A 21487-nucleotide genomic window follows, 5' to 3' on the forward strand; every position below is an offset into this window, starting at 1 on the left:
TAGAGGACGTTTCGAGGAACCATATGTGGTCTTGGCCCTGGGTACCGGATTCTGAGGAAGGAATGAAAAAGAAAGCCAAAGGGCCATGTTATTCTTTTATATCTTAAATCGCTAATGAGCAGTCATATGCCCCTGATTCCGCAATAATTTGACACTCGGATTCACTTAATTTACTAAGGAAGTCTCCGTACTCCTGCAGCCTACAACTGCTTCCTGCAATCTCTAGACGATCTTACGCTGTCTTTCCAAGTGGCGATTTATGCCTATTCTTTACGGGACATAAAGATTCACTATATCCTAGCAGGATTCTTAGCTGTGTCACATACAAACTCTTTCTTTTGCGCAAATACACAGGAAACATTTCTCTACGCCATTTCTATCCCTCAACTGGGACAAAGTTTATTGTGAAAGCAGTACCATTTTCATTCCGTAAAATGTTCGCCGCCCCTGAAACCACGTCGTTCACGTTCAGTAAAGAAAGCGAGATGCCTTCCTGACTCGATTACACTCTTTAAATATGTTAACTCAAAAGTAACCATCAGACAGAAGGGGCTTCGAGGGGTTGCCTAATAGTTAACTTTGTAATTGGTCTACTCAAGCCAAAGTGTCCCAGCCATGGCGCTCGACCACCTCAAGTTTTTCCTCTAAAGATCGTGAAAGAGAGAGAAGAATAAATGAAAGGTTGGGAGTTAAACCAGTGCTGAGTTCGGTTGGTTAAACTACACTTAGAGACTAGGAATGGGGAGGAAAAGATTAAGAGAAGCATGTATGCTTCTTATTATAATGCATCAGCTGTTTTACCTAAATATTTTTGTCGAAAGAAACTTTCCAATCGTATAATTTATTTCTTTCAGTTCTTTTCACTTCAAATGTTGTATGAAGCCAGATCATCTCGAAGTTGCCAACTCACCATGTTTGGTATTTTTTTTTTTTTTTTTTGTAGCAAGAGAAAACGAAGATGTTGCACTACCATGAGTAGGATGCTCGTGTAGCGCCCACCGACGCTGCTAAGCGTTGACGCTTAGGTCGGCGCTCTTGGCCAGCGCTTTGGGGCAGGCTGCGAATGACGATGACAATAAAGTTGGGCGGCGCGTGCTAACGGCGCAAGCATGGCACGCGCCAGTCGGTTCTAAACGCCTGCCGAGCTGGCCTCCTTGTTCTGGCGCTCCGCTGCGACCCCTCGGTTCTCGACACTCGCTACAGAATGCCCCAGATACATTCAGTTAAATTATAATATACACATGCATAGGCATTTTACATCTCTCTGTTTCCACGCTCATTTCCTTTCCCGCATGCTAACTAGCAGTCAAGCTCACCTCTCCTTTTTTCTATAACAAATCTCTCTCTCTCCATAAGTAAGCAACTGACACCATTAGCTGACGATGCGCTTTCACCGATAGCACATCGCCTTCGGTGAAGCAGTACAAATATACAAATATTGTCCCGTAGTAGTGATGGTCAAGAACATAGTAGCAAAACTGCGAAGGACTAAACTAACTCTTTATTCATTGAGCCTGCAAGAAAACAGGCTACACTCAAAACACAACGATAGGAGCGAACACAATCCGCGATCGTCAAAATCTGATCAGCGGGTCAAGCGCGTTGGCTATTGTACATGAGTCATCGAAAGTTCCAGAGTAATCGCTGGGGCCCACATATCCTCCGGAAAGTACTATACAATTCGCGTCGCGCATACATGCGATAAGATTACACAATGTTCGGTGACAAGACAGCGGGTAGAACTATCGATAACATTCGAGAAGCTTCCAATACATGCAGGCACGTCCTACGCTGAGTGATAACGTTTGTTAGACGGTAAAACGCGGTTACCCGAGGAAGATAAACAAGTACACGTGTCAATAGCTTTCCCCCGAAGCGAATTGTTAACGCTTGCGAGGCGGCCGCTTTGTCAACACCATCCAGCGACAAGGTGGAAAGCATGGGGACAGTAAATAAAGGGCTTTGTTCGGCATGGTGGAGGTGAAGGAATTAACATAACACAGACTGAATCGAAGCTGGGAAGCATGCCCCGGTGAATAGATTGCACGGTATAAGTGGCGACACTGGAAAGTTTTGATCACTGTCTAGTCCATAACCGACATAAATCACTGTGTTAATTCGTTAGACAATTTTTCCGCACCTAAACCTTCCTACATATGTGTTCCCAGATAAGACCCATAGTAGCTATCCTTTCAGCAATTATATTTGTCTGCAAATTGATTGCTTTTTCCTTTAACGACACCCAACCCGGTTTTAAATTACATTTATTTTGTGCAAGCATTAAAATAAATGTACTCTCTATGATATAGTGGTTTAGCGGGGGAAACATCTTCACATGCCGGAAAAGACACACACAAGCGTCCTTTACTGTGTCCGCGTGAAAAAAACATGCCAGAAGTTGCTCCTTGCCAAATATAGTGTCCTTTTAAATATCTTGACATATGACAGGACTTTTTGAAGTGTATACACTCTACACTTGCCATTAGGAGGAGTCTTGTTGTACCACTTCGCACTGAATAAGAGAGACCTTGTAGACTGTGTCGGTGTACCTGAAATGAATGAATGTATGAAATAGGTTATAATGTTCTTTTGTCATTGCGATGTCTGCATAAAAGTGAGGATATGGTAGCATAGCCGGCAATATTCGTTGTTACTTAGCCGATGAGCAGACGTAATGAGCACATGCTAATAATCAATAGCTGTATACGCCGGGTGCCCTTTTCCTTCTATTCGCAAGCAGGTTCCTAGGCTAATCAGACCATTTTCTGTCTCATATGCAGCGTAACTTTGCCGGGATGTATTAACTTAGTGTCAATAAAATTATGTGCGAAAAGTAGACTTTGCTCGCGGTGTTCAAACATACTGAATTCTAAGTATATCTCCTGTCGATCCTCACATACTTTCTCGTCCAACTGTCACTATTTTAAATACCGCGACATTGCACTGTAATTATAACATCAGTACCTGTATTCTGTCATCTGTATTCATGACCTCTATATTCATGACATCTGTATTTTCGTTACATTTCCTGCATGTTTTCACTACTGCTTCGCACGTCTGACGTCACGCCGCTTGAAGCGCGACGTTCATAACTACTAGTCTTCTGTACATAGTGGCGTCGCTGGATTGTAACCGTAATCACCACGTCTTGCTAAACCCACGTATATGATGAAGCTTTACATATACCAGCACCGCAGACAGGAAATGTGTCATAAAATGGTGTGATTGGGTAGCAAAATTGGGTAAAAAACAAACTAACGTTCCCATGTGCGTATAACGAAGACGACAGTGACGATCCGACAAATTTCTATGAGATGTAGAATTACATTTCCTTACTGACATTTATGCAGATGGCTGCAATTAAAGAGATTTGCTGGACTTCCAGTACGATCGAAGGTGGCATTCGTATGTGTAACTTTTTTAGCCTTTCTTCCGTGTCATAAACAGCCCTCGTTGAAAACAAAAGTGCTTTTTTTATATAATTGTAGAAAGAAAGGTTTGAACCAGGCAACAGGTGTAAACGCCTCCAGTGTTACAAAGAACATCTCCGTATTGGCTTAGAACATTCGCTAAGAACGTATCTTTTCCTAGGTGAAAAAAAAAGTTATTGTGGTTTAGCTTTGGTTAACCCTAGTTGATAGCGAAAGCTTCACTGCCCTGGATAGGCCCATTATCGAGCAGTGGCCGAGGTGTGGTTTTGCATTCATATATAGACATTTTTGAAATGAATACAGTGTTTATTCATCTTTTTTTATGCCTATGAAGACACTGCGGTGATCAGTAAAGTAGTCAGACTTGGTAGCAACTCGCAGGAGGGCCCAACTCTTCTCGGGAAACGGCGGCAATGTTTCCTTTCAGGGTTCCGTAAATGCCTAAATATAGTCCGACGTTGCGTGAACGCGCGTACGCGTTAGGTCACGTTGGCGAAAACAACAGCGGCTATAGTTCGACCAACGGTTCCACGTACTGGCGCCGCCAACGTAACCGGACGCGCGGCCAATGCGCTCCGACGCGCTCGGCGTCTGATGACGCTCGCCCGCACTCTCGCGCGCCCGCCCGCCCGCCCGCCTGCACGCACGCACGCGCGCGCAGCACACACACACACACACACACACACACCACACACACACACACACACACACACACACACACACACAACACACACGAGCACACACACACGCACACACACCACACACACACACACACACACCACACACACACACACACACACACACACACACACACAACACACACACACACACCACAACACACACACACACACACACACACACACCACACACACACACACACACACACACACACACCACACACACACACACACACACACACACACACACACACACACACACACACACACACACACACACACACACACACACACACACACACACACACACACACACACACACCACACACACACACACACACACACACACACACACACACACCACACACACACACACACACACCACACACACACACACACACACACACACACACACCACACACACACACACACACACACACACACACACACACACACACACACACACAAATAATGTCGTACTACAAACGCGCCCTAATGCTCTCTTGTGGTTTGACCTCTGGCTCTCAAGCTGAAAACTGTTGGGTTGCTGACGGCTGCCCGAGGTAGCGTAATGAAGCTTTCGCTTCAAAAACTTGGCAGGACCTATCTCGCGCTGTCTCTCCACTTTAATGCGATTAGCATTCAAGTAGTCTAGAGACACACCGTATTGCAGAAGACACCTGTATTTACCATTCGTAGCAGTCATGATTCTGAGATTTGGATTGCTTCGGCTATATCTGACATATGCTGTCTCCGGTATGGCCCACTTTGCTATTACACCAGGTCACCCCGGTCGCCTATTACAGTGAAGGCATGTTCATTGCATGACGACGACTCAGTGACGTCTATGGCACAACGAAAGTGGCATGACGGCTAAGGGATGACGATTATAAAATAGTGAAGATCCTATAACGACAATATCGTGACGACGATGGCATGAGGACAGCTGGTTGACGGCAATTGTATGAATGCGATAACGTGACGACGACTGTATGACCGCGGTGACACATATGCTCAGTGGAAACAACATCAAACACATAAGAGATTGTCCACGTGCCGCCAAGCCAAGAAACGTCCGTTCTTTCCACGATAAACCTGCAGACGGTGACGTTACTCACGTACGTACATTTGTCCAAATCTTGCTATGACTTCAGCTTCTTTTTTTTTTTTCACCTGTCAGCTGATTATGGTAACTTTTTTGGCCACACATCTGTTGAAGTCAGGTGTGCAGCCAGACCTGTATCAGTGAGAAGCAAGAACACCGCCTCCTACGATATTATTTGCTATGCTCCCAAAACATTCATTAGAACTACACCCTGCTTGTCCCACGTAATATTTGTCACAAGACAAATGATCCTATGGGCAACACATCGTGCACCATCTGGAAATTTGACTTCATAACATTTTATTGCGATATTCCGGCGTATTTCTATGATCGCCATCGGCGTTGTCGTGATGTTCCGTATAAAGTCCAAGAGAGATAACATCTCGCTGCACGCGTTATACTGCATGTGCGAGTGAGAGCGTGCGAGGGTGAGCCGACGATGGTGGTTCAATCTCGTGCGCGCAAGTGGGAAAGCGGGCAGGAAGCACGCTGTCTTCCTTCACGCGCAAGACACCGTGAGAAGGAGTGGGGTGGCGGCTACGTAATGGCACGGCCCGCGAGCGCACAGGCCCTGTCTTGAAAGCGATCTGCGATGGGAACAGGGCCGGCATTTTGTAGCGATGCCTTTCCGATCCTAATGCCTTTTCTTGCTTTTCGCGCTTGGTCAGTGGTCAGAGGGACAGTCCGCTCACGTTACCAATGGGATCGGCCCGCCATGAGCGCTGGATGATAAGACTGGTATAGGATAAAGCGTAACGCATTGCTACAAAATAGCGGCCCAGAGTGCGCAGAGTGGGCCGAGCCCAGAGTGCGCCGAGTGCTGAGAGATTCGTGTGGGCTGTTCTCGCCGCTTAGTTGGCGTGGAATCAAGAGGCAGATGGCCGCGCTTTCTCAGTCCAGCGTTTTGACAGTGAGTGTGCGGGGTCATTGAGTGAGATATGTTCATGATTGCTTGTGCGCACGTGACACCATGCCTGCCAATTTAGTTAGAAAGCGAATGTTTGTTTAAAGTTTTATACGGCCAGTAACGCTACTATCCTTATTTAGTATCCTTACTTTGTACTAAGTTTCTATCGCAATCGATGCTTCGTTTCAGGGGAAACTGCGAGTATTCCGCAACAAGTACTTGCTACCTTCTCTGGATACGTGAGCCTACAAAGCTTCCCAAGCATATTGGCAGCCGAAAAACCAGGCGAACACGCGTGCGCTGAGCGATCTCCTTTAAATTGTCGGAAACACTGTGAATGTAGGAGATCACACCCATATTCTTTTTTTACTGAAAGCACCGAACTTGCGACTTGCTTCTTGCACTTTCGAGAATATTTAAGGATACGTTCAGAATCGAACACTTCTACCAACAGTGGTTAACCAATATCAGACAGGCGGTTCCTCTGGGCATCAAAACTGGAAATCACTGTCTGATGGCAAGAGTGATTTAAAACATTCTCGAAACACAGAATAGCGATGGCTCCCTTTGTAAGCTTAGAATGGAGAGAACTGCATGCTAAAAGAGCCGTGTTCGCTCGTGGTTCGTAGCTCCAACAGGTGTGCACTTCAAAATAAAACAAGCAACGATCAAAAAATTAAGACTTCAATGTGGGCAGGTGTGCTCAAGCTCGCCGTCTGTAGCTTTACCAATATAAGAATTAAAAGTTTTATTGCTCGCTGGCACGTGTACAACAAGTTGTGTGTGTGCGTTGTTGTTTGCTATAAGTAAATAAACTTACAGGGTCACGAAATAAAACAGTTGGAAGTTTACCACCACCTGTCTCCTGTTTGGTCGTGTTTCTTTCACATTTTATGCCATGAATGATCCTTGAGATTTCTTCATACTAGCCCACACATCCGCCCTTGTCAAGTTTTTGTGGCGTTGTTTTAATGCGATTAGCGTTATTTCGGTACTACATGCACCTTTCGGGGACAGACTGTGTATATCTAACCGTTTTCCTTCCAACCTGGGTACCGGGTAGTCTATGATCGAATGGTTAGCGCTTCAGGCTGCTGCGATGACGAACAGGGCTCGAAAACAACCGTCGGAATAACTTGGGTTGTTGAGTATGTGGCATTCAGTACGTATGTGTCGCTCTTCAACGAACCTCTTTTGCACCAACGAGGGTCACTGGCGATGTGGCACTGCATGTGTGGCTCTGGGAATGTACCGCTTTTCTGCGAATCTCTCTGACAGCAACTTGGAGCACTGCATATGGGCGACTCGGTCTTAGTAGCTCTTCAATGGACCTCATTGTCGCCAACTTGGGTAGCTAGTTATTTGCAAATAGGTATGTGCTGTTCTACAGTGCCATAAGTGATCGTTCAAATTTCTGTAATGCACAGTACAACTAAAACTCGCCCTACGCGCGATCCTAACGGCGGTGCCGCCAGATGGAGCAGCGTGTGCAGCAGAAAGCTCGAGCTGGTTGCCGAAAACTACAAACACACCGGAGCAAATATTTGCAACACGACGAGGATTGGGCACGCTGCTGCGAAACTCCGGGGACGTGTCCGCCCAACCTAATGTAATGCGAAAGAGTTCACCCAGTGAGGCCCGTAGATAACGTAAACCTTCCAGAAGCCCTTGGATTTAAAGTGGACGGAAGCATCAGTCGGTCAGCAGCCCAGATAAGCAAGACACATTTAGAGTATTGGTGGAAAACAATCACAGCCTTCCGCTCAGTGAATGTGGGTACCAGCGGAGCTGTAAAAGAATTACACAAAGATCACTTCACGCACCAACACGGAAATCGCGCTGGCAAATTTGGTCACGTCAAGAATGTTCGGAATCACCACAATCGGTCACACACACGCAACAACTAAAGCCAAAGGTTTTGTGGACGAAGTCTGCGTGGAATCTCGTATCCGCACGACTTTAAGTATCAGCCTTCCGAGCGTGCCACCTCCGTCGTTGCGCCCCAATCGGAGGGTGGGGGCCCGCCGCTTGCAGGCAGCCTCCTCGGCGCCTCCTAGCTCGTTCGTTCCCCCCGCCACTCTCGCTCAAGCTCACGTCTGCGGTCCCGAATTTGAGCTTCGTGAGCAGCATGCTCGTCTGCCCAGAAAGTCCCTCCGAAATTTCGCAGACGCACCCTTATGCTCGTCCAATTTACTTGCGTGGTACCTGCGACGCCCGTCTTCCTGTCGAGCGCGCCGCTTACGGGCAGCCTCTCGGGCACGATCCTCTCTGCTAACTCGCAGCTCGTTTCCTAGCTTTCCTCTTGCTACGCCAGGTGTTAGCACATGTCTTATGGGTTTGCTTTGCCTCTTCATAGAGGGGGTGGGAGTTTTGAAGTGAGTACATTAGAAATTCTATGAAAGGGTAGACATATACAGCGCCCCTGTAAAAATGCAGGGAAGAGATTGCTACTATCGGATCCGTTACAGGCATAGGTTGCGGTATAAGGTAGATAGAGAACTGTTGTGGAAGAATAAGGTTCAGGAGATGTTTTCAAAAACGCTAGAATGAAAAACATCGATGGCATACCTAACAAAATCAAGCAGGCTAGGTGACTATTTGTCATTGCCCCGTTTCATAATCATCGTGAAAGAGCGAGAGGAGATTCCGGCTGCGTACTCAATTCAGCATTGATGTCACGGTGCATCTGAAAATTGCTTCAATGACCCGCCGTGGTGGCGTAGTAGGGACGACATTGCACTACTAAGCCCGAGGGCGTGGGATCGAATCCCGGCAGTGGCGGCGACATTTCTATGTGGGTGAAACGCAGAAATGTCTGTGTACTGCACATTGGGTGCGCGTTAACGAACCCCAGGTGGTTAAAACTCCGGAGACCCTCACTACGGCATGCCTGATATTGATGTTGTGGTTTTGGCGCGTAAAAGCGTAGAATTTAATTTATTTAACATCGATTGAATGCTAACCGCATTAACGTCGACATCCTTAGTAAGACACCTGCTGCCAGAATGTTAATGTGTTTCTAACATTCTGCTATGGTCAGCCTCCGCATCACGACACCGAAGCGAGGCACGCACGTCATGTGTATCGTTTTCTTTGTGACGGCGTCTAACCAACTTAACAGCTCTCAAACGTGCGGCGCTTTCACCGAAAGTGTCGGAAGCGCGCTGCCCGCTATCCGCCTTTGTCTTGAGCTCGCTGTGGTCTCGAGGCAAAGCCTTTGCAGCAGTGGCTGGATCATTGTCCACTCAACTTCCCTCTCAGTAAACTCCAGCTCACCGCCTCTACTGCGGTGTGAGCCCGCTTCACCTCCTTCGATGAATTAAGTGGTCTATTTACTGTCATTAACTCCACCACAACGGGGTGCCCACTGGGGATTTCCAGCGTTCGTTGGTCCAGTGTGGTGCCACAAAAAGCATTCCTGGTGATCAACAGCAACTGGGCACTACTTACCACTTGCATTTCTATCGAGAGGCGGAAAACATTAGAGGCTTAGTAGCGATTGGGTTAGGAAATAAAACGCCACACTGACGTCGCGACAACTTCGTCGACTAATTTTGACGTTGCCACATGACTTCATGATGGTCCGTAAAGGTCTTCTATTAAAAGGAATGACAAGGAATTGACTCGAATGTCATGAGATGAATGTCATGACACACGAGTCATGAAGGCCGTTGCACAACCGCCTATGTCTTGGTGCTCTCATGGTCGTTTCGTTAACTTCGCATGTACCAAAATTGGCACAGTATGACAAGTGCATGACGAGCATAAATGATAGGTCATGACATGAATATATGACATATGTGTCTTGTAGGTTATGAAAAAGCCGCCTACGTCTTGGTGCTCTAATTTTCGTTCCTTAACTTGGTAGGCTCCCCACATACTGCGTCGTATAACCTCCATTCCCACAGGGTGTGGGATCTGCCGTATTTTTTTTTATTCGACAGCAATTATATGGACACTCCAAGCGGATTTTTTCCGTCGTCATCGCCGTCTCCGTCGCCGTGAGGTTCCGTAAAGAGTTCTACGGCGATGAAATTGTCGCCGCGTGCCGTATGCTGTATGTGCGCGAGGGACGCGCGCTTTCACGGGGAGCGAACGCACGGCGGAGAGCATACGCGACTTCTTCCGTCGCGCGAAAGGCTGTGGGGGGAGGGGGTGGAGGGAGGGGAGGCGACGTTTAGCTGCGGCACCAAATGGTTTTTTATATAAAAACGTTGCGAGGCGAGAATGTGGTAAAGACTTCCGATGCTGCTCGACGAGTGTCCCGTTCTGATCTCGTCGAAAACCTCCGAGCCGCCCCCAGAGGCACCGGCAACAGTCACCAACGCCGCGCACGTTCGGTGAGAACGGGGACAAAACGCAGACGGCGTCGACAACATTTCTGCGCGTTGCTGGTACTGCTGCATGTCCAAGTTTATACAGCTGATAAAACTACTATACTTACTCCGTATAGCTCTCTACTAATTTGCTATCGCAATTGATGCTTCGCCTTTCGGATGAAACTGCGACCTTTTTTAATGCAATGAAAAGTTTACCGGTCAGATTGTCCAATCATACATTGTTAACGCGGGAAACCAGCATGGAACATTTTATAGCGCAGCTCTTATGCGCCCGCCTCCGGCGTCGGGCGTCGGGGTTCCCGGCGTAATCGAGCGAACGAGTGCAGCGGGAGATGAAACGAGCGGCAAGAGCAAAGAGAGTGCGATGACGAAAGTGGGGAAGGAGGGTAGGGCGACAGCGGGAGAAGAAAAGCGTAGTGCCGCGCAAGGCGCGCAGTGAGGCGACGAGATGCTGCCAGAATAGCGCGCGCCGTCTGGGAGGTCTGTCGTGACGCTTGCGTGCGTCATTGCACACGCCACGTCACAGCCATCTGGCGTTCTAAACATTTGACCTAGCGCGCGCGTCGTTGGATATGTGGCGGCAAAGCCAATGGGGAGGAGGTGGTGCCACGTCATGAGTGTATAAAACTAGTGCATAAAATAAAAACGCAATAATGTCCCATTGAACGGCGCTGAGCGGTCCTTCGAGTTATGAACTGCTTGCGGACAAGCGAGCGAGTTGAGCCGCCTGGCGCGATTTCATTCGGCCTTACTGAGGCGCAGTAAGATCGCAGGCGAGAGCTTCCGCGGACAAGGAACGCGCGAAAGAAAAACATGTCCCTAAACTATAATGCTCTCGCATTCCCACACATAAGCAGTCTTAGGTGCCTCTGCCCAATTTTTTTCCCTTCTCTGATGGAGAATCTTCTTTTTTCCTGCACTGAAATCAATAAACCTTAAATCTCTAGCGGACTTCGTATCTCCTTACCTGTATTAACCCTTGCTTTCAACAGTAATTACCTATACAGTTACATAGCATTATTGGATTGCTATAGTGACACATTGACAACGCACCTTCCCGCACCGTCATGTAAAACACGTGCAATAATGCGAATAGCAGGCAAACAGCCTGCTCTTATGTAGGAACGGTTCTTGTGCGTCCACAGCTAATCAAGTGGGCAGAAATATCCACGCCTAACATGTTTCTAATAACAGTTTGTAATAAGCTTGTGGTCAGATTTATTAGTGTGTAAACGGCAAAACGATATCATCTGCCAATGCTACCTTTATAAGTAATGAAATACCATGCTACTTGCAAGAACCTTTCACCCTGGGCTTTAAAAAAAATGTCTACGTTTCAAGTCTACACAAAATTCACGTAATTCAATAAGGGCCACAAACAGCCTTTTTGCAATGCCACACTCACTTATTGCAATTTTTACCTACATATAGGCAAGAAAAAAAATCAAATCGGTCGACAACGAAGTTCTTCAATTTGTTCACCTGCAATTGTGGCTATGGCATTCTATTGCTAACACAAGGTGAGGGGTTGAATTGCTAGCCGTGGCAGTAACATTTCCATAGGATGGTGATGATGAGGATGATGATGATGATGATGATGATGATCTATGGAGTTTAATGGCGCAAGGGCCAAGTATGGCCAAAGAGCGCCATGCCAGTGTTTGTGAATTTGCAGTGGAGCGATGAATTCTGAGAAGTAGATGAGGCGTGGCTTTAAAGGGGCCTAAAATAGTCGCTGCTAAGTGCGTAAACTATACATGAATTAGGATCATAGCGACGACTAATGAGGTGTACTATGAAAATGAAGAATGCATTGAGGAAGAATTATACGATTTACAAAATATAACAGATGCAAGAATTGGCCAGAAGCACAAGTGCCTATACAGAGCCCTAGAAACACAAGGGACTGGAGGCATGTGCTATAAAAAAGTAATAAACTATCACAGCGAACTTATTGGGCTAATAATATGTAGCGCAATATCGTTCAAGAAACCGAGGACTGCTTTGGCGTTAATAAGCGGTTCTTCACCATTAAAAATCATAGGATGAAGAGGAATATGATAGTGGTATGCTACAGTGAAATGTTTCCTTCTCTCCGTTTCGGCTTCCCGACAGACACTCCAGGAGGCCATGGAGGACGGTCAGCCTCTCACCACATCTACCACAGGTTGGTGGTTAATCGCCAGTCAGCAAAAAACTGTGGGTTCCATCATCATCATCATCATCATCATCAGCCTATATTTTATGTAAACTGCAGGACGAAGGCCTCTCCCTGCGATCTCCAATTACCCCTGTCTTGCGCTAGCGTATTCGAACTTGCGCTTGCAAATTTCCTAACTTCATCACCCCATCTGGTTTTCTGCCGACCTCGACTGCACTTCCCTTTTCTTGGTATCCATTGTGTAACCCTAATGGCCCACCGGTTATCCATTCTACGCATTACATGGCCTGCCCAGCTCCATTTCTTCCGCTTAATGTCAACTAGAATATCGGCTATGCCCGTTTGTTCTCTCATCCACACCGCTCTCTTCCTGTCCTTAACGTTAGTCCTAAGATTTTTCGTTCCATCACTCTTTGTGCGGTCCTTAACTTGTTGTCGAGCTTCGTTGTTAACCTCCAAGTTTCTGCCTCATATGTTAGCACCGGTAGAATGCAATGATTGTACACTTTTCTTTTCAACGACAGTGGTAGCAGTCAGGATTTGGCAATGCCTGCCGTAGGCACTCCAATCCAATTTTATTTTTCTGTAAATTTCTTTCTCGTGATCAGGGTCCCCTGTGAGTTTTTGACCTAGATAAACGTTCTCCTTTACAGACTCTAGAGGCTGACTGGCGATACTGAATTCTTGTTCCCTTGCCAGTGGGTGCCATATGTATGTCCTATTATGAGCCGACAGAATAGGACATCAGTTCTATGTTTTCGTTGCGGAGGGCCAGAAACCGATCTCTGGCTTTATCAAGTGAAGCTTATTATTTGTTTCATCGTCCCACAGGCGCTGCCAGTGGCCTCGCAGTTTCCTTCGCAAAAAAAAGCTTCAGATCTGTGGAGGGAATAGCAGCGGCTGGATTAATAGCTTGCGATGTAGTTGATGTGGCCAACTGGTCTGCTAGCACATTGCCCTCGATGCCTATATGGCCAGGCATCCAGCATATAATGACATGCTGGTTTTATATATACGCTCTGCATAGAGTGGAATAGAGCTCAAAGAGTGGAGGATTTTTGTGTTTGCTGAGTGACATCAGGGCTTTCATGACGCTTAGGGAGTCTGTATATATAATTGCTTTTTGAAGTTTTGATTTCATTATATGATTAAGAGCCGACAATAGTGCATGGGCCTCAGCCGTAAAGATACTCGTTGCCGGGTGGAGTACCCCGGATTCCGAGAAGGATGGGCCGACGGCTGCATAAGACACCCCGGCATGTGACTTGGAAGCGTCTGCGTAAAACTTTGTACACGAGTACTTGGACTGGAGTTCTAAGAAATGCATTTGAATGTGTGTTTCTGGCGCCTGTTTAGTGACCTCTACAAATGATGTATCGCAATCTATGAGTTGCCACTGCGACGGTGGTAACAGTTTCGCTGGAGCCATAGGACAATGTTCAAGAACTGGAACACTCATTTCCTCACTGAGGTTTCTTACACGCAAAGAGAACTGCTTTCTCGCTGCAGGTGGGTTATGGAAGAGTGTGGCAGCGGACACATCGTTTATTTTTCAATAAGAAGGGTGTTCAATGTTCGCTTGTACTTTCAGAAAATATGTGAAGCTGCTGTATGACCGCTGCAGATGAAGCGACCACTGATTCGATTCTACGTAGAGGCTCTGAATTGGACTTGTCCTGAAAGCACCGGTTGCGAGGCGGATACCCAAATGGTGGACAGGGTCTAGGATTTTTAATGAACTTGGCGTTTCTGAATTATATATTATAGCTCCGTAATTAAGGCGTGAGCGGACAAGACTGTTATACAAGTTAAGCTAACACTTTTGATCACTACCCCATGTTGTGCGCGTCAGAAGTTTTAAAAGTTTCATTGTCTTCAAGCATTTTGCCCTCAAATGCTTAAGATGGGGGAATCAATGTGAGTATAGAATCTAAAATGATTCCTAAAATCTTGTTCTCACTGCTCACAGAGAGCGCATCTCCTTTGATTTCAATATTTGGGACAGGCGTTACGCCTCTCTTGTATGTGAAGAGTACGTAAGTGCTCTTCTGGGCGTTTACTTTAAAACCATTTTCATCTGCCCATTTGGACAATTTGTTTATCCCAAGCTGCACTTGTCGTTCGCAGATGGCAATATTGCATGACTTGAAGGCTATTTGCACGTCGTCGAAATAAACGGAATAAAACATTGTGCGTGGAATGACTGTATGCAGGCAGTTAATTTTTTACAATAACTAGCGTGCAACTAAGCACGCCCCCTTGCGGTACACCGGTCTCTTGGGTCAAAGGCCTAGAAAGAGCAGTACCCACTCTTACGCGGAACGTGCGACTAGAGAGATAACTTTCCATTGTGTTCAACATTTTGCCACGGACACCCATCGCCGAAAGATATCGTAGGATGCCGTAGCACCATGTCGTATGATAAGCCTTTGCTAGGTCCATAAATACTGAGAGACAGAACTGTTTATGTGTAAAAGCATCTCTAATATAAGACTGAATGCGAACAAGGTGGTCTGTAGTGGACATACCTTCCCTGAAACCACATTGGAAGGGGTCTAGGATTTTGCCGCTTTCAAGCACACAGATCAAGCGCCGGTTTATCATTTTTTCGAATAACTTGCAAATACAGCTTGTAAATGCTATTGGCCTATAACTACTGGGTAATGATGGTCCTTGCCTTGTTTATGTATAGGGATGATCACACTTTCCTTCCACGAAGATGGAATGTAACCAGCTGCGTACATGGCATTGAAAAGACTTATTAGTGTTTTTAGGCTTTCAGGGGGCAGGTGCTTGAACATTTCGTACACGACACGATCGCCACCTGGTGCGGAGTTGTTGCAACAGTTTAGAGATGCCTTAAGTAAAGCAAGAGAAAAAGGTCGATGGTATGTCTCATTTGGTGCACATTTGCGTTCGAGGGGCTGTTGCTCTGCGCGTCTTTTGAACTTCAAGAAGTGTTCTGTGTAGTTTGACGCACTGGAGATGTGTTTAAAATGTTCACCCAGGAAGTCAGCCTGATCTTCCAGGCTATCACCTTCTGTGTTTACCAAGGGGAGTGATTTTGTGTGACGTCCTTTTAATGTGTTTACTCTGTTCCACACTATTCTCTTGTCCGTATAGGAATTTATACTGCAAAGATACTGCTCCCGACTATCTCTCGTAGCATGTCGACGTGCTCTTTTGCTTTGGGATTTTGCCTCTTTGAAATTGATGAGGTTTTCGCCAGTTGGAGAGTCGCGAAGAAATCCCGAAGCCTTGTTTTGTTTTTCCGCTGTTGCCAAAAAATTGAAATACATATTCGGTGCGCCCTCGTTTCTGAGGGCGATCAGGGAGTTTAGGGAAAGCGCTGTCCATGAGTGTAGCTGGGATTTTCGGCAGCGATGCCAACCACCCACAAACGAGCCCAACGCGGGGACATGACAGGAGTTCCTGTTATGGAAGTCCTGCTAGCGCCAGTTGTACATCACTGCTATAATCAAATACAGCATTACCAAAACTGGCTAGCCGCACAAGGTTAACCCTTGCCGCCTGGAAATTTGGAAGTGAGGAGAAGACAATAGAAGACAGGAAAGAAGAAACACTGAAAGAGAAAGAAAAAGTGTGGATAGGAGGTACAGGAAAAGGCGACTGCCGATTTCCGCCAGGTGTGTCAGTCTGGAGGTACCGTCTATGTGAAGCAGAGGCCGAGGAGCTGTGTTTCCCCCGCCGGGGGGGGGGGGGGGGGGGCTTAAAGGTCCAAACATCCGGCATTGGCACAACCCCCAGGATCCCCCTTTCCCCAGACACGGCTACGCCGCGCACAACCCTTGTGTGCTCGGGTCCGTGCAGTCGCAACCCACGAAACGCCTACTGGCGCAAACGCCCCTGCGGGGCATTTCCATGGGAGATGTAGGTACAAAAATCGCTTGCGCGGTTTATTTCATGGTCATTTAATAAACCCTTAAACTTCTAAAGACTATTGCATAAGGGGGGTGTGCATATGCAAACGCTAACAAGCAATACTAACGCCAACCGAAATTAAAGAGTACAATTGTAAAACAAGCATATTTCCGATACCTCGAATGTGGAAAAGATTCTTTGCGTCAATATGTATTGTTCAACAGCACTGCACAAATAGCCATAATCAGGCGTAGTCAGTACTGTATCAGGTAGCTGGTTCTACAGATGTATGAATGTCAACAATATGCTCATGCACACAGCAGAAAGAAAGCATTTTGCAAGAGTTATTCCTTCTGGCAGATATTAGTGGGCGGTAAGCAGCAGAACCATTATTAGAGGGCATTGTGTAATACCGCTTATGAAAGAATAAAGAGAGTGCCTGTTAGCAAAATTTTGTACAGAGAGCCTCCTTTAGAGCAGACAGGGCCTTGCCTTATCTAAAAGGAAATAAGAAAGTGGTACCCATCGTGGAGGCTTAGCGGCTATGGCGGTGCGCTTCTAAACACGAAGTCGCGGGATGTGCTGCCGGCCACCACGGCCACATTATAATGGGGGCAAACTGCAAAAGCATCAATGTACTGCGCATTGAGTGCACATCAAAGAACCAGATGTCTTCAAAATTAATCCGGAGTCCCTCACTATGGTGTGCGTCATAATCAGGTCGGGGATTTGGCAAATAAAACCCGAGCATTTAAATTAATTTTATTTGAAGAATAATGCTTTGTTTCGTAAAGATCACAAACAATTTGTCAGGGTAATTTCTATTATGGATGAATATTCAAGGTCTGAACTAATTAAAATGTTGTAAGCAACTGAAACAGTTAGGAGAAACACATAATGTGTGATTAAATGCGCGTTGCAGTTTGTGCTGTAATTGTAGAGAAACCTTAAAGTATGAGCCTAACCCTTCGGAGTAGACTGTCAGATTGTCAGGTAGTACTGTGACTTTACTTTGTGTCGTGTGATTCACGTCATGTGTTCGATACTTGCACATGTATTCTTTATGAGAGCTTCAACATCTTCGGTAAACAGAGCCTGACAGTAAGTAGAAAGCCCCGGAGAGGTCGTGGAAGAGGACGTGCTGCCATTACAGAGGAAATGCGACGTAAATGTATAGGATGCCGAACAGCGTGCTAGGCAGCGGGAAGCCGAATGCCAGCAAAAGCAAGATCCCTAATTAACAGCACCAGACGCCGAATCCCGAAAGCGAGTGCCTGACACTAACGCCAGGCATGCTGAAGCCATGCTGAGAAAGCGGCATGATAGTGCAGAGTTGCGGGTTCGTAAGGTTGCAGCGATGCGGCAACGACGGGCTGTGGACCAGCAATTTAGTGCAAGGGGGCGGCGGCAATGCGCAACAGCGTGCTAAGGAGGCTGAAGCTAAACGGCCGCGTAGGCAAGAATACCCTGATTATCGGCCAAGAGAGGCTCAAATGATGCATCAGCAACGTGAAGAATATCCGGAATTTATAGTGCTTGAGGCCTAAAACGAGCGCCATGAACGGTAAGAAGTTCCAGAAATTTGACCGGGGAAACAGAAGCCAAGCGTCTCAGGTGACGAGTCTAGGTGGAACAACGAACCCAGGATAGGTTGAGCCAGCAGGTATGTGCGACGAATACGTTTTCTTTGAGGAACGCTTCACGCAGAATCCATTTGGTTACTCTTGCTCTGTATGCGACCGACTTTGGGCGTGAGAATGACCTGAAGCATCTTCCACAGGAACATACCAGCGTCGTTGCTGATGCCTTTAAGACGGACGTTTCTCGGTTAGAGGTGTGCCACACGTGTATACAGACTACCCGGCGAGACCTGGTCCCGAACTTTGCCACCAAGAAGGCGTATGTCTACCAAAACGCCAGCCCATTTAACGAACGTTGACCTCATGAGTGAGCGCCTTGCCACACCGCGGAACCCCTTTACGCAGATCCGGAAGCTGCTGTACAGTGATAGGCGCCAGTTCGGCATGAAGGGACTGATTGTGAATGTCCTCATAAATGTGTACACAACTGTCCAGATGCTCGCACGAGATGTAGAGGAAGATCAAGTTTTGTGTGCTCGCATGGAGCGCCGGATGATATGCACGAGTGTGTACATTCGTGATATAGTTAAGTAGACCGAGTTGCTACCCTGTCTTACGTTTCTAGAAACGTCTACACTGTATCGTTACTATGGCAATCGGATTAGCCGTACGAATGCGGACCGGTTTTGTGACATCCTTGCGCAGCCGAGTGACGACGCTGAACTGGTCGACCATGCTGAAGATCTAGATAATCCCATGGAAGCAGCTTTGGCGATATCACTCGGCCAACAGACGGTGGTCGTAGATGACCGCAAAGCACTCGTGATGGTGCCGGGCAAGGGGAAAACGCCAGTGAGCATTGTTTACGGCGAGCACGCGGAGGAGTTGGCGTTTGCCCAGATCTACTTCGGCGAGTCTCGAAAGATCAAACCAGACTGCAAGCCTAGTGTTTATGCTATGGCACCTTTGTGCACCTTTGTGCAGTTGGAGACCGAGAACTCGTTGGGCATGCGGTCGGTCACGACATTGCGGTCATGAATGGTGTACCAACACCGCTCAGTACTGGCACCAACGAAAGCAAGGCGTGTTGGCTATGATGCGCCAACTCAGTAAGCCAACAGCGTACTTTACTTTGTCCTCCTCTGAAATCCACTGGGGTGGATTGACGATACTTTTACTGCGTCTACACGTCAATCCGAACCATCCACAAGTGCCGTTTGGACAGCTTCGCCAGTTGGAGACGCCAATGCTCGTGTGCGATGGCCCGGTGGTGTGCTCAGTGTACTTCGATCGCATAGTGTGGGTGATAATGCAGATTCTGCAATCCCGATGTGGCCAAGGAGTGCTTCAAACGCGTTGAGTTTCAGCACTAGGGCAGTGCTCAAGATCGTCTGCTGCTTTTGCTTAAAGACATGCCCGATGAAGAGCCTGGTCCTTAAATGCCAGAAACAATCTACATGGTTGAACATCTAATCTCCATCGATGCCGAAAGCCTTAAGTCCCCGCTATTAGACGCAGCGGCACACCTAAACGTGCTTCAAGAACTCCAGAACGAAATGCCGCTTCTACGCGCCGTTCTGGGCGATGGAAGTTACCCCAGTCATCGTTCCACTCCCACCTGACCACACTGAAGAAGAGAAGAAGGCTCAAGGAAAGTACAAAGATCGATACACTAAGATCCGCGAGGCTTTGGGGAAGACAATATATGAGTCGATCGAGAATTTGTGGAGACATAACAACATCGCCGGTGCGTTGAGATTTTTCGCGCCGAATTTTCGTGCCCGACTCTGGTGCTGAAGTACGATTGCTATCAAGTTCAGTAAAATTACTTCACACCGTGGATAGAAGCAGTGCTGAACTCGGACATGGACCTATAGGTATTGCTCGATGTGTCGGTGTGTGCGGCATATGTGGTCGAGCATGTCAACACAGCATACCGGTGCATGTCTAATCTGCACACAGAAATGATAGCAGTCGTGGACGAATCTCCACACTCGAGCGTAACGCACACCCATGCTCTCCCACAACTCAGTGTCAACATGTTTAAAGCAGTCGACATGTAATTGGCTCAGGAGGTAGCCCGGTATGTACTCGGCCTTCGCATGTCCACACCTCCTGGCCTGAGCAGCCAATTCGCATCAGGAAGGGTCAGGCCTTAAGGGAACGGGAGATGTTTCATAAGAGCAGCACATAAGTTTTGTGCAAGACGAGAGCTCAAAAGTACGAATATCGTCCACTAGAGCTAAAAGCACTTACGTCCAACGAACACGTCAAGTCGCAAAACGACAACGGCTGACCAAGGACACAACCTGCAGTGCTTCGTTACCCTGTGTCCGACGTGCTGAACTTCAAACGTGAACATGTGCTACTCTTCCACTCGTTCCTGAAGGAGATAGACATCATCGATGGCAATGCCTTGGTCGAGATCTTCGACAACAATGTAAGCCTGATATTGGCAATGAAAGCTCGTTTCTTCAGCCGTCCTCACATTGATCTTAATGACATGAAACAGTTGTGCACTTTTGGAAGAGGTTGCAAAACGAGATGGCGCTGATCGTTATAGGGAGGCGAAGTGCAGAATGACTGACTGGCCTTTTAAAAATGACTATTGAAATGTTTTTGGCATATTGTTGCGGAATTCTTGACACAATATCCTTTCAATAATGCCTCAATAGTAATTGAACTTGCACAACAATACCCCAACAATAAAGTTGTTGAGCGCTTCACAACAGTAAAGTCATTAACTAATTGTTGTTCACATATTGTTGAAAAATATTGAGTATTATTGAGAATTGTTGAGCAATATTGACATTGAATATATATCTGAAACACACACATGTAGACGTGTGTGTGTTTTACACATAGATTTTGGATGTTGGCATTGGATGTTTAATTGCTCAGTTAATCAGCACTAAATATATAGAGTGTCACATAACTTGAACCAAAGGCCTATCTCTCGAGTCGTAACTAGAGGAGCTTGCGGCAAGACGACGCTGTAGCAGGCGTTCCGCTTCGTTTGCCATAAATTCAGGGCCGGCGGCTCTTCGCTGACGTTTCGCCTGGGCTTCGCCAGCCGTCACACTAGAATCAGCATGCTAGAATCAGACGACAAACTTCTCTGACCCCCATTTTCTCGACAGAGGAAGGGCTGTTGATTTTGTCTCTTTAGGTCCCACGTATGACAAGGGCCGTTCAAGGAAGCCTTACAGGTCCCCGTAGCCACAGGAGGATGTGCCATTGAGCTTGGACCCTTTCTGCACTGCCGCCAGGATCGGCCCACCTAGAAGGGGTGCCATTGAGCTTGGACCCTTCCTGCACCATCACCAGGATCGGCCCACTTTATCTGCCCCTGTATCTGCCTTTTGAACGTCGCTATTGGAAATGACAAATAAAACTTTAGCGTA

General features: G+C 47.0%; 1 protein-coding gene across 1 annotated transcript in view; it reads right to left on the bottom strand.

Moving 5' to 3' along the window:
• The window catches only part of LOC125943522 (uncharacterized), a 1494167-nt gene that overhangs the window by 1020237 nt on the left and 452443 nt on the right, over nucleotides 1-21487 (bottom strand). The window contains exon 4 of the mRNA XM_049662881.1: nucleotides 2481-2549. Within this exon, the coding sequence (XP_049518838.1) occupies nucleotides 2481-2549 (69 nt within the window). The remainder of the gene's footprint in view (nucleotides 1-2480; nucleotides 2550-21487) is intronic.

This window comes from Dermacentor silvarum, chromosome 2 (assembly GCF_013339745.2).
Source record: "Dermacentor silvarum isolate Dsil-2018 chromosome 2, BIME_Dsil_1.4, whole genome shotgun sequence".
Classification (NCBI taxonomy): Eukaryota; Metazoa; Arthropoda; class Arachnida; order Ixodida; family Ixodidae; genus Dermacentor; species Dermacentor silvarum.